The sequence below is a fragment of the Trachurus trachurus genome (genome assembly GCF_905171665.1).
Source record: "Trachurus trachurus genome assembly, chromosome: 5".
Taxonomy (NCBI): domain Eukaryota; kingdom Metazoa; phylum Chordata; class Actinopteri; order Carangiformes; family Carangidae; genus Trachurus; species Trachurus trachurus.
The window spans coordinates 3,832,523-3,846,007 of record NC_139896.1 but is presented as its reverse complement, the minus strand read 5'-3'; the positions used below and the strand labels follow the sequence as shown (position 1 = coordinate 3,846,007).

Here is a 13,485-nt window from a genome sequence, read left to right as displayed (position 1 = left end):
GTCTCAATGAAAAACAAATGTAAAGGTTTTTATTTATTATTATAGATAATATCAATAGATTATAGATTATAGATACAGCACAGTTTCTGTCATTGTGATTTTTCTTTCTCTGTTTTTTTCCCCAACAAAACTCTTTTTTTTCCTTAATTTATAATTAGATTTTTGCAGAAATGATAATGGAAGTAATAATGATCCTTATTGATAAATGTTCTCAGTTACACACACACTCTCACACACACCTGAGGTTTTCTCTGATGTAAACAGTTTTTTTTTTTTTTTAGGGTTCGTTTGTTGTCATCATTTGTTTAAATGACCTGGTGCCTCACACACTTTATGGCTTCGATGTCTCAAGAAAGTTAGTTAGTTTGTTGAAGACGGGGACGTTCACAGCAGACGTGTCCCTGATGATCAACCTGAGCTTTAGATTTTAACTGTTTTATATCGTTGTGTTATTTTCTGTGTGTTAGTTAAAGTTAAAGGGATAGTTCAACATTTTGGCAAATTGGCCCATTGCCATAATCCCTATAGTCATAGCAGTAGGTTCGTTACCTTTAATTGTCGGTGCAAGCTGCTTTTAGAACGGCAGAGCAGAGCGGCGAGCTGCTCAGAGCTGCTACGCTACGGAGGCTCATGGTTTTCGAGGTACGTAAATGCAGAGACTACTTGATGAAAAACTGTCCCTGAAAGCAACGCAACATGAGCGGTTTTGCATGAATTTCCCTCTAAAACAACGTTGTGTTATTATCTCATAGCGTGGTGAATGTGCAGGTCACAACTTGTCCACCAGAGCGTTGTGGAGTTGTTGGATTGTGTATTTGATGAGTTTGATGAGGGAAACCAAGAAATCCCATGAGCCTCAGTCCGTAGCATAGCTCTGAGCAGCTCACGGCTCTGCTCCGCCGTTCTAAAAATAGCTTGCACCGACAATTAAAGGTAATGAACCTACTGCTATGACTATAGGGATTATGGCAATGGGCCAATTTGCCAAAATGTTGAACTATCCCTTTAAACGCCGTGGTGAGTTTGAGTCCTGCTCATCGATTCGTTATTTATTGCTCTTTTCAATCTTTGCTATTGCTTCCATGTTCGTTTGGTATTTTTGCATCTGTGTCCAACAAAGTAAAGAAATACATACAAATCAAAGCGTCTAAAAACACGTGTGTGTCTGTGTGTGTGTGTGTCCAGTCAAATCTGAGCAGGACTGAATAAAAATGTACAAAAACAAACCAACAAACGAACAAATAAAGGAGAAGTCCCACAAACAGAACAGAGATGAGAACACATGCTTTAGAAAAAAAAAAAAAAAAAAAAAAATACAATAAAAAAATAAGTAGCATATCTCTGAATAGTAATAAAAAGGAAAAAAAAAATTTGAGAAGACATTGGCGGCGACCACGTAGAGTTCAGTTGGTTCACTGTCATTCAACCATCAACTTTATACAAAGCATAGCCCTTATTATATAGATCATAGCGGAGGAGGAGTGCATTTCTCTTCTGTCCACCGCCACCGGTTCCTCTGGCGCCGTGGACCCAACAACTCTTTACACTGTAAAAACTCTAAATCTCACCAAGAATATTTCAAATCAAATCAAAACAAATCTCATTATACTTAAAATAAGACTCATCACATTAAAAAGTAGCTTGTTTTTAGACACTTTTTACTTCTTTCAAGCATATTTTCACTTGAAATAAAATAATCTGATAGTGGGGCAAGTTTTTCTTTCTTATTACAAGCACAAAAAAATTGCTTTCACTGGCAGATTCGGTAAACCTTTAATTTACAGGCCGCTAATTACGAGATAATGTCAAGAAATAGCCAAGAAATAACAAGTAATTGCATCATAATGTCTAGAAATAGCCTAGAAATAACAGCCAAATTCATAGTAATGTTGAGAAATATAGCCAAGAACAATTGATTGCGTAGAAATGGTCCAGCAATATTGGTTAATTGGTGGAGAAAAATTCTGGCCTTTCCCAAAAAATTCAAAGTATGAAAAGCATGTAATGCAAGTTTTGCCTTTATGGAAAAACATGATATTACTATGAAATTGACTGTTATTTCTAGGCTATTTCTTGACATTACTATGCAATTACTTGTTTCTTTCTTTCGTGACATTATCACGTCATTATCATGTAATTAGCGGCCTGTAAATTAAAGGGTTACCGCAGATTTTTCTACTTATTTCAAGTAAAAAAATAGTTTAAAACAACTGAAAATGATCTAAAAACAAGTACATTTTTAGGTGATGAGTCTTATTTAAAGTGGAAAGAGATTAGTTCTGACTAGAAATGAGACATTTTGACAAGAAATAAGAGAAATATTCTTGGAAAGATTATGATTATGTTTTTTTTGCAGTGTAACAAGTTCAACATAAAAAAAACAAGAAAAAAAAAAACATCAGTCTGGTTTTTTGGCACAGTGATTTTAGTGCTTTCACTTCTCCCACTCGCACACGTTTCTCTCTGCAGGTTTCAGTGTCAGTGAACGTGTCGTCGTGTCGTTGTGTCGTGTCGTGTCGTGTCGTGTGCAGCATGTCGTCGTCTCTAAGAGCCTGGTTCTTTCTGTGAGGTTTTACTGGAGATGTTTCTGTTTCTGGACGAGGAGGAAGCAGCGTCGTCGTCATTGTGTCTCTCACTGTGTGTGTTTGTTTCCTCATCATCATCATCACACCTTCTTCTTGCAGGTGGATGATGATGAAGCTGCTGCTGCTGCTGATGATGATGATGCTGCTGCTCCCGCTGCTGCTGCACCCGCTGCTTCCCCCCACAGCTCGCCGTCGCTGTCCGCCGCCGCTCGCTCCTTCTCCTCGTCCCAGTAGTCGTCCTCTTCCTCCTCCTCCTCCTCCTCTACAGGCGACTCGTACGGGGTTTTCTCCTCCTGTTTGATGGCCTGGATGGCCGGGGGAGCAGCGGGCGGAGCAGCGGGCGGAGCGGCGGCGGTGGAGGAAGAGGAGGAGGAGGAGGAAGAGGAGGAGGAGGAGGAAGAGGCGGTGGCGGTGGTGGTGGTGCTGTCCCCTGAGTCGCTGCTGTCCTCGAAGGCCTCGGGGTTCTCCAGCATCTCCCTGATCAGAGGAGGCATCGGCCCGGGGATCTCTGTCTTCAGTGTGATGGCTCGCTCTGCACCTACACACACACACACACACACACACACACACACACACACACACACAAACACACACGTTAAGGAGTTTTATTATGTTGTTTTATCACTTTTTACTTTATACATATCTTACTTTACTTTCAGGGTTTCCGCTACATGTAATTGGTTTTTTTTAAATGTTAAAACAATGTAAAGCAGGCTTTCCACTACCAGTTACCATTACTTTGCACCCCTTTCCACTACACAGTTACAACTCTCGACTGGGTTTAGGTGCTTTTCTTTTCAATCACAGCTGAGTTCTTCATAGTTCCTCCTCAGTAAAAACGAAACTTATCACCCAGCGCATCCAGCGTTAATTAACGACTCTGTGGCCGCGACTCTCTCTCTCGCACACACGCACTTACACACACACGGGCACATGGACAGGTAACGGTAATAAACATATGTGCTAAATCGCGTGCCGTCACCCTCGCCGCCACTCTTTAAAAAAATCCTGGAAGAAACACTGACTTTACTTTATTTGTTTATTTGAATGCGACAGTGCACATTACTGCCCTACAACGCAAGAAGGGGGGTAAATCAAAATGCAAAAGTAAAGGTGACAGAGCTTTTGCAGTGGCAGCAGCACCCAGGCTCTGGAATAAACTCCCTTTCCACGTAAAAACTGCTGAAGATGTCTTGCATTTAAAGTCTTTGCTCAAGACCTACCTTTTTTCTTTGGCCTTCAACACGGGTTAATATGGGAAACTCAGCTATGTGGAACTGTTTATTTGTGTATGTGTGTGGAACTGGAATCTGAATGTGTTGGATATTATGTGTCTGATATGCTGATATTGTACAGCACTTTGGTCAACAACGGTTGTCTTTAAACGTGCTATATAAATAAACTTGAACTTGAACTCATTTTTTGTCAAAAATGAGATTTTAGGTCTGCTCCATCATGTGGATAAATATCTTGACTCAACGTTATCTTATTTGGTATATACTTGTGGGTGGTTTTCACATTAACTCCGCAAAACTGTGGTGGAACAACAAGAGAACACCGTTCTCTGTTTTTATGTTTGCCTAACATAAAAACAGTTCAAAAACAGTACACAACATTACACATAATAACGTAGACAACACAAAAAGACAAAAAGGCAACTATGACAATGAAAAACATATTGACAAACACATTCCACAGGTAGGGGAAGCATTTTGTTCTCAGAGATAAAATGCATAAATGCTGGGTTAAATGACAAGTGCATAGGTACCAGGTTTTATTGCACGATGTCCTATAAGAGTATTTATCAAAGTGCCAGATATAATAGTATTGCACAAGGCCCTAATAAGTGCACATCAGTTTAAAGTGCCAGGTTGTGTTGCACGATGCCCATTACACCCAGTTGCACAAGCAGAAGTGTGTAGAAATTGCACAAAATGTAATACATTATCGTATTAAGTACTGCTAAAACCAAAATGACATACACAAAAATACTGTGTACAATTAACTGAAAAATAAAAACTCAAATGGTGCCCGGCAGTTGTTATATACAGGTTACAGGTGGTTTGCTTGTAACCATGCTTTTAGTTTATCTGATTAAAGTTTTATTTTTCCCTTTTGTTTTATGTCCTCTTCACATTTTGTTTTATTTTATCTCACAGTCTTATTCAGGTTTAGTTTTTATGCCGTCACTTGTTCCTCTCTTTTATCTCTTTATCTCATATTCCCCATTTTTATTCTTTTTTATCTCATGTAACTAAATCTTCACGTCTTATTTGCTTCCTCCTGGTCTCAATTTGTTGTTGGCTTCCACTTTTATGTTTTCATGGTTCTTTTTTCTGGTTCCTCTTCTTTAATTACTTTTTTTTGGTCAAACGCTTGTTTTTAAAAGTTCTTTATAGATCAAGTTATTATTAAATTAAGCTATTATCATAATTAAGGTGTAAAACAATGTTAATTTTTCACTTTTGAATGAAATCACAGAGAAAAAATGTGACTTCTCCGCCATTTTTCTTCATATAAGCAGACAAGGGTGTGACAGGATGGGGATAAAATCATATCTAATCATTTTATTTGGAATGAAACTCTTAGATTTGATATTATCAGATATTTTTTTCCAGATTCTTGAGTCTGATACCGACACCAAAATAAAACCAAATGTTACTTTATGAAGAAAATCAGGACCAGAGCTTTTTATTCTAGTCTTATAAATGAAAAACTAAACAAATCCATGAATCTGAGCAAAAACATTCTTCTTTTTTTTTTGTAGTTGCCAACGTTCAGAGCTACAGACAGCAGCGCTTCAACTCTAAAACTTATACAGGTCTTAAGATGTAAAATCCTCCTCTGACCTTTGGTGCTGATTCCTCTGAGGTCGGTGACTTTCATCAGCATGCGTGGGAACATGTGCGGCTTGTTGGGGCGGCGGCGGCGGGTGTAGATCTTCAGCGCCTCCAGCAGAGGCTCCTGCAGCTTGTCCACCTTCGCCGGCTCCTCCAGGTCCATCCGGTCTGAGACAGAGACAGAGGAACGGTTTTAAAGACTTTAAACCTTCAGAGTCTGAGGCATTTTCTTCTGTATTCCTCTCTCCTGGTCTCTTTGTGTATTAATCTTTGTTTAACCTCGGCCCTGTGATGCACAATCAAGTAATTGACATCCTTTTTTTTTCAGGACAACCTGGGCTTTCACAATATTAACACTGTGGTGGCGTCATATGAATGTAGAAAAAGATACAGTATATGATCAGAAAAATAAAAACGGAAAATACATTTCACATATATTTGTTGGAAACACACAGAAAATGATTATAAACTTCTTTTTAGACACTATATAACTGTTGTTCGAGGTCTTTGGGATCAGGAAGAAAAGGATACGGGCTCTAACTACAAAATATATTATTTACATTATTTACAAAAATGCCTCATTCGACTGGCATGAAAACCTGATATTTCCATTGGTGCACAGGGTTTTTTGTCTTGTTTCCTGCAAGTTTATGATCCCATGTCTTGGTCTTAGCTTGTGTAAAATGCCTAAGTGTTAAATCTACGCATTATTTATTGCATTTACGGCTGATTTTCCTGATAATCTCAATCATACAAGGCAACAGAGCATCAACCATCTGGATGTAAATGAACTCTCTTTGGCACACGGGTCTTTGGATGTTTGAGGCAGGACGACTCCGCCTCTGGCTGAGCTACAGACTCACTAGTGGACTCTTTGTAAAGACCGAAGCCCGAAGTGTCTCGCTTTCAATAAAAAAAAAGAATTACATCCAGGGTTCCTACACATTTTAAATTTCCAGATTCCATACTTTTTCCAGACCCTAATTTAATAATTTGTTTTCATTATTCTGAATTTGTATGCCATTATGTAACCAAATAATTTCCTGGAGATTATATAGCGCATACAAAATAATGATGTGAATAAGACCAAACCCAGATAAGTCTTAAGATAAATATATTTCCATATAAGAGTTTCCATTTTCCATACTTTAACAGACCTGGAAATGTATAAAATCAAATTCCATACTATTCCATACTATTCCATACTTTCTATACTTGCGTAGGAACCCTGTACATCGCTATCATTCAGCGTCTTGGAGATAGACACAAAAGAGTAAAACAATACCCGGCCTCGCCACAAGCTACTTCCTGTTCCTGTCACATGACCACAGGTGGAGCTGACGATGATGATGATGATGATGTGAAGAGGAGAGGAAGAGGAAACTCACCTCCACAGATGAGGCAGATGGCGCTGAGCAGCCCCGTCTCGGTGTCGTCCATCTCCAGAGGCAGCAGCTGGCCGGCGAAGGCGAACACCAGGTCGGTGAGCGGGCCGAAGCCGGCGTTGTGCATCTGAGTCCGGTTGAGGGTCAGACCGTCGGAGAAGGTCATGGTGTCCTGCTCCGGAGTGTAGCGCGTGCATATCCTCAGCATCTGGACAGCAGAGGAAGAAGAAGAAGAAGAGAAGTGGATATTAGTAAAAAAAAAATAAAGATGAAGTTTGACCTTAAAGGGATAGTTCAACATTTAGTCAGATTCTCCTATCACCATAATCCCTATAGTCACAGCAGTACGTAATTATCGGTGCATGTTGTATGTTGTATGTGCATGTTGCAAACTCATCAAATATACAATCCTTTAATTGTCGGTGCAAGCTATTTCTAGAACAGTGGAGCAGAGCCGTGAGCTGCTCAGAGCTACGCTACGGAGGCTCATGGGATTTCTTGGTTTCCCTCATCAAACTCATCAAATACACAATCCAACAACTCCACAACGCTCTGGTGGACAAGTTGTGACCTGCACATTCACGGCCGCTGGGCGGAGGGATTTCAGAAGAGAAAGTAGTTCAGAGTGTTTGCTTCATGTGTTGTAAGTAATGTTACATAATTATACATGGTTATTTCCTAGCGTGGTGAATGTGCAGGTCACAACTTGTATAATTCTGTAACATTACGACACATGCGGAGCAAATACTCTGAACTACTTGCGCTTTTGAAATCCCTCCGCCCAGCAGCCGTTGTGTCTAGAATGTAGTTCCGGCTGCATTTACCTCTAAAACAACTCTGTGTGGTAACGTTGTGTTATTATCTCATAGCGTGGTGAATGTGCAGCTCACAACTTGTCCACCAGAGCGTTGTGGAGTTGTTGGATTGTGTATTTGATGAGTTTGATGAGGGAAACCAAGAAATCCCATAATGAGCCTCCGTAGCGTAGCTCTGAGCAGCTCACGGCTCTGCTCCGCCGTTCTAAAAATAGCTTGCACCGACAATTAAAGGTAATGAACCTACTGCTATGACTATAGGGATTATAGTTAGAGGAGGATCATGTGTTTGACAAGTTAATCAGCGAGATGGGAGATGAGGAAGCGTGAGGGAGGAGGAGGAGGAAGTAAAAAGCAGCGTTGGTGTGTTTGTGGTACCAGGATGTCCAGACATGCAGATTTGAGGAGGGTGATCTGGTCGGCGATGGTGAGCGTGGTGAAGCCGGGAAGCCGCTTGGCAAACTCCACAATCTTTATAATGCACTTAGTGGAGAGCTCACTGAACTTATCCCACAGGCCCAGGTCCAGCTGCACCCTGTGGTCCGCACTCGAGTTCTGGGACAGAGACAGAGAGACAGAGAGATGATGTGAACGCATAGATGTGATTGTGCTTTTTTTTTTAAAGGGATAGTTCACCCAAAATTCAAATTGCACTCATTATCTCCTCCCCCTCATGTGGACTAATATAAGGGCTGGGAGAAGTTTCAGAGTCCTCCGTGGCTTCTCTGAGTTACAGGGGGTCTCGGCGTAGCAGTGCATGTCCATATAACAGTTGCAAATGGATACCAACTGTCTTCGTAACAAAAAGACACACCAAAAAACATCCAAATACCTCCATGCTGCTCGTATGTAATGTCCCTCTTGTATTGTATGTATCTGCGCCGGCACAAATCTCGTGAGATTTGGACGGACCAGGAAGAGGAGCTTCAAGAAGCTTCCACTACAAACAAGCTTGAAATATAGACTTATTTAATTTTTTTGGGGACAGTTTCGCATTTCGGGGCTTCAGTACAAGAGGGACATTACATACGAGCAGCATGGAGGTATTTGGATGTTTTTTGGTGTGTCTTTTTGTTACGAAGACAGTTGGTATCCATTTGCAACCGTTATATGGACATGCACTGCTACGCCGAGACCCCCTGTAACTCAGAGAAGCCACGGAGGACTCTGAAACTTCTCCCAGCCCTTAGTCCACATGAGGGGGAGGAGATAATGAGTGAAATTTCAATTTTGGGTGAACTATCCCTTTAAATCTATAAACCTAGAAACAGAGCAGCAGACTCACTGTGGTGTATTTTCCCAGCTGACACAGCGACGGGAACGTTTCCTGATGAGCTTTGCTGACTTTGTTGACCAGCTCCTCCAGCTCTCCGCTCAGCTCGTAGTTCTCCGGCAGCACCACCTCCTCCTTCACGTCCTTCTTCTTCTTGTTCCTGTCGTTACGCACCGCTGCACGCAGACACACACATACGCACACACACACACACACAAATTATTATTATTATCATTATTATCAATAGATGTCGCCAAAATATGTTTTGCTTGTTTCTTTTCCTATGAGCTTACGTCGACATCACTGCTTTTTTTGGGCAAAACACTTATTTCTAAAGGTGCTACATAGATAAAGTTATTATTAAATTAAGTTATTATTGTTATTAAGGTGTAAAACGATTTTTTAAAATGTTCATTTTTCACTTTTGAATGAAATCACAAAGAAAAAATGTGTTTTCTCCAACATTTTTCTTCATATAAGCAGACGAGGGTGTTTGTTTCCTCTCTGACAGGATCAGGATAAAATCATATTTAATCATTTTATTTGGGAAAAACCAGCTGAAAGCTTTTTAAACAATGTTAATTTTTCACTTTGAAAGAAGTCACAGACAAAAAAAATGTGTTTTCTCCAACATTTTTCTTCATATAAGCAGACAACGGTGATGTTTCTCTCTGACAGATGGATTTAGAAGACGTCAGGATAAAATCATATTCAATATTATTGATAATTTTCAATATCAGATGATCTGTTGCTTTTTTGGTTTTTGGGACGGGTCTCAGCGACTTATGCCTTGAAAACAGCTGCATCAGTTGTTGAACAAAGTAAGTTCACAACAGTTTCCTAACATGTCCTCTGAACCTCTCATGTCCTGTCGTGTCGTGTCCTGTCTCACCTTCTTTGGACATGCCGACCTCGAAGCACTTCTGCAGCCGACAGTACTGGCAGCGGTTGCGCGTCACCTTGTTGATCTGACAGTTCTTGTCTCTGTGGCAGGTGTAGACCATGTTCTTCTGGATGCTGCGTCTGAAGAAACCCTGGAAACGAGACATAGAAGAGGGGAGGGGTCAGAATAACTCACAAAGAAAAGCAGAAAATGTTGTTTTTTTCTGACATTTTTTGCTTTAAAAGTGACTAAAACGATGAATCGGTTTAAAAATACTGTAGATGCAGATTGTTTTAACATTCAATCGACTGATGTTTGCAGTAGCTAGTCGTAGTGATGTTTGATGTTCACTCGGCTTCACCACGGTGAGTCGACCAAGCAACAGCGCCACCTTGTGGACTGTCTTGTATTTTGTGTGAGTTACTGTTTGTTGGACACCAGAAATAAAACACTCAGTATGTAACTTCTTTCTGATCAGACAAGGTGGAACAGAGCACGATGCAAATGAATATAGAGAGATAACTGATAACTGATAGTAGATAATAGATCATTAGGCCTGTCACCGTTATCACATAATGATCACAATCATCCTGCGCCTGCAGCTCCATGTTCCCGAGACTAATTTCCCTGTCGGGACAATAACGTTTATTTGATTTGATTTTGCATAATTGTTCAAATGGTTTCACTTCATCAGTATAAAAAAACATCTGGATGAAACGAACAGAAATGTCTGATCATCAATGTTTCCTCATTAGAGGTTTAGACATCTACTGACACCAGCATCATAGATTTAGTTGCAAAGCCAATAAATGTATCTTCCTCTTCTTTTTCTTCTTCTTCCTAAGGTGTATGTGTCTTATTGAACTGTGTTCAGGCTTAGACTATAATAGTGACACAAAATGCAATTATTTTTTTGGCCACTAATCGTCACCTAAACTTTCATGGTTGTGACAGACGTATACATCATTTACATAATAACACCCAGTAACTCTATTGGGTATTGTATCGTATGTGTCTTTGTATTGTATTGTATTCTATTGGGTGGTTAAGTGGAAAAATAACAATTACGTGTATTGAATTAGGCACTGTCAAGAACAGAGAGCAACAGAAAAATAAATAGTTTCGATGAAGAGTCAGTTGTTTTATGGCAGGAAAAAATGATCCTCTTCATGTGTTTATTTTGTGTGTTTTTTTTTTTTAATCTTTCTCTCCTCAGCAAACTGTTGAGCTGCTGTTGCCTGAACGAGGTTGTGCAGCGTCAGAGAGGAAACACTAGAGGGCGACGTCACAACACTGAACCACCAGCAGCAGCAGCAGCAGCAGCAGCAGCAGCAGCAGCAGCAGCAGCAGCAGCAGCAGCAGCAGCAGCAGCAGCAGCAGCAGCAGCAGGGCCGGTCCACATCTGTCTGCAGGCTGCAGCTGCACCTCTGCACTCTGAGTGAACATCAGCTGTTCACTTCATACATGTAAACCCTCTCTCTTTCTCTCTCTCCCTCTCTGTGTGTGTGTGTGTGTGTGTGTGTGTGTGTTGTTACCTTGCAGCCCTCGCAGGAGCTGACTCCGTAGTGATACCCAGACGACTTGTCCTGGCACACGAAGCAGGGCTTGTAGACGCGCGGAGGAGGAGGAGGCGACGGAGAGCTGGGGACCATCTCCTCCGAGCTGGTGCTCTGGGTTTCCACGGCTACAGAGAGAGAGAGAGGGAGGGAGAGAAACACTTAAGTCCAGAGTTTACACAAGTCCTTAAAGTCTTTGAAATGATGATGAAAGCTAAAGGAAAGAAAGAAAGGAGGGAGGAAGGGAAGAAGAAAGAAAGAAAGAAAGAAAGAAAGAAAGAAAGAAAGAAAGAAAGAAAGAAAGAAAGAAAGAAAGAAAGAAAGAGGAGGGGAACAGATTGGGTCAACAAAGGAAGAAGGAAGGATGGAGGGAAAGAAAGGAGGAAGGAAGAAAGGAGGGAGGGAAGGGTCGGAAATGTGATGGTGGAAAGAAAGAAGGGAGACAGGAAGGAAAGAAGAATGGAAAAGCAGAAGAGATTGGTTCAGGTAAGGGAGGACCAAGGGAAAGAAGGAAGGGAGGAAGTGAAAAAGGTGGCAGAAAGAAGGAAAGGAGTGGGGAAAGGAGAGGAAGAAGAAGCGATGGAGGGAGAGAAGGAAAGGAGGAAAGGAGGAAAGAAGGAGCAGTGAAAACAGATAGATGGGTCGATGTTCATTTTTAACTTTTCACTTTTCACAGAGAGGAGGAGGAGGAGGAGGAGAAAGAAACACTTAAGTCCAGAGTTTACAGAAGTCCTTAAAGTCTTTGAAACGATGATGAAAGCTAAATACAACAACTGATTAAGAGAGAGTGGTCAACAAACAGCCTCTACTGCCCCCCCCCCCCCCCCCCTCCTCCCTCCTCCCCCTCCTCCTCCTCCAGCTCGACCCCATGCAGCCCACTGCCCCCCCCCCACTGCCCCCCCCCCCCTCGGAGCCAGAAGGCAAAAAGCAAAAAGCTCAAAGGCAAAGGCATTTTTAAGAGAAAGGGGAGGGGGCTGCTCTGATTGACAGCCTTAAAAGAGACACAATTAGCTGATGGCCAGATGGCCCCCGCTGATAAAACGCTGATTGGCAGCCCAGGTTTGATTGGCTTCTCCGTTTACTAGTGGAGGAAGGAGGGGGGGAAGGAGGGAGGGGGGCAGTGAGGGGGGGGTCAACATACCTCTGTTGACTTTTTGACTGACATCTGAATTTTTGTGCCTCCATGTGTGCGTATGTGCATTTTTATTTGAGAGGCCGGCAGCTCCATGTGAACAAACAGAGGCGGGATGTTTATGAGACTCGGCTGTCTCACTCTGTTCCTTCCCGCTGACTGACTGACTGACTGACTGACTGCATACACTGCAAAAACTACAAATCTTACCAAGAATATTTGTGTTATTTCTAGTTAAAATGTCTCATTTCTAGTCAAAACTAATCTACACTGCAAAAACTCAAACTCTTTCCAAGAATATTTGTCTTATTTCTTGTCAAAATGTCTCATTTCTAGTCAAAACTAATCTCTTTCCACTTAAAATAAGACTCATCACCTAAAAATGTACTCTTTTTTTTTTAGATAATTTTCACTTGTTTCAAACTAATCATCACCTGAAATAAGTAGAAAAATCTGCCAGTGAAAGCAAGTTTTTTGTGCTTGTAATAAGAAAGAAAAACTTGCTCCACTATCAGATTTTTCTACTTATTTCAAGTGAAAATATCCTTGAAATAAGTAAAAAGTGTCTAGAAACAAGCTACTTTTAATGTGATGAGTCTTATTTTAATTATAATGAGATTTGTTTTGACTAGAAATGACATTTTGACTAGAAATAAGACAAATATTCTTGGAAAGATTTTGAGTTTTTGCAGTGTAACACCGAGTCTCTCTTTGGTTTGTGGACAAAACAAGACATTTGAAGACGTCATCTGGTGGTTTGGGAAACACTGATTGACGTTTTTTACATTTTATTGACCAAACAACTAACTGATTAATTGTTTAAATAATCAACAGATCAATCGATAATAAAAAATAATCGTTAGTTGCAAATGGCAAATGGTTAGTGACTGTGTTTGTATCGGTGGAGCTCACACTGTCACCGGTCATTTTATGTTTCTTATAATTCAGTGACGTGGAGAAAACCCTCTCATGTGAAGATGTGTTGGTTGTTTTGTGTGTGAATGTGTGATGTGAAT

The 13,485-nt window shown here is 40.9% G+C and overlaps 1 protein-coding gene across 1 annotated transcript in view; it reads right to left on the bottom strand.

Annotated features, from left to right (window-relative positions):
- Positions 1-2,665: 2,665 nt before the first annotated feature.
- Positions 2,666-13,485, bottom strand: part of LOC310985594 (retinoic acid receptor gamma-like) — a gene marked incomplete at its 3' end in the record, with an annotated part of 34,367 nt that continues 23,547 nt past the window's right edge. Inside the window, 9 exon segments of the mRNA XM_083971211.1 lie at positions 2,666-2,965; positions 2,968-3,006; positions 3,008-3,123; positions 5,435-5,593; positions 6,814-7,018; positions 8,004-8,180; positions 8,911-9,074; positions 9,791-9,932; positions 11,317-11,465. Of these exon segments, the coding sequence (XP_083827337.1) occupies positions 2,666-2,965; positions 2,968-3,006; positions 3,008-3,123; positions 5,435-5,593; positions 6,814-7,018; positions 8,004-8,180; positions 8,911-9,074; positions 9,791-9,932; positions 11,317-11,465 (1,451 nt within the window).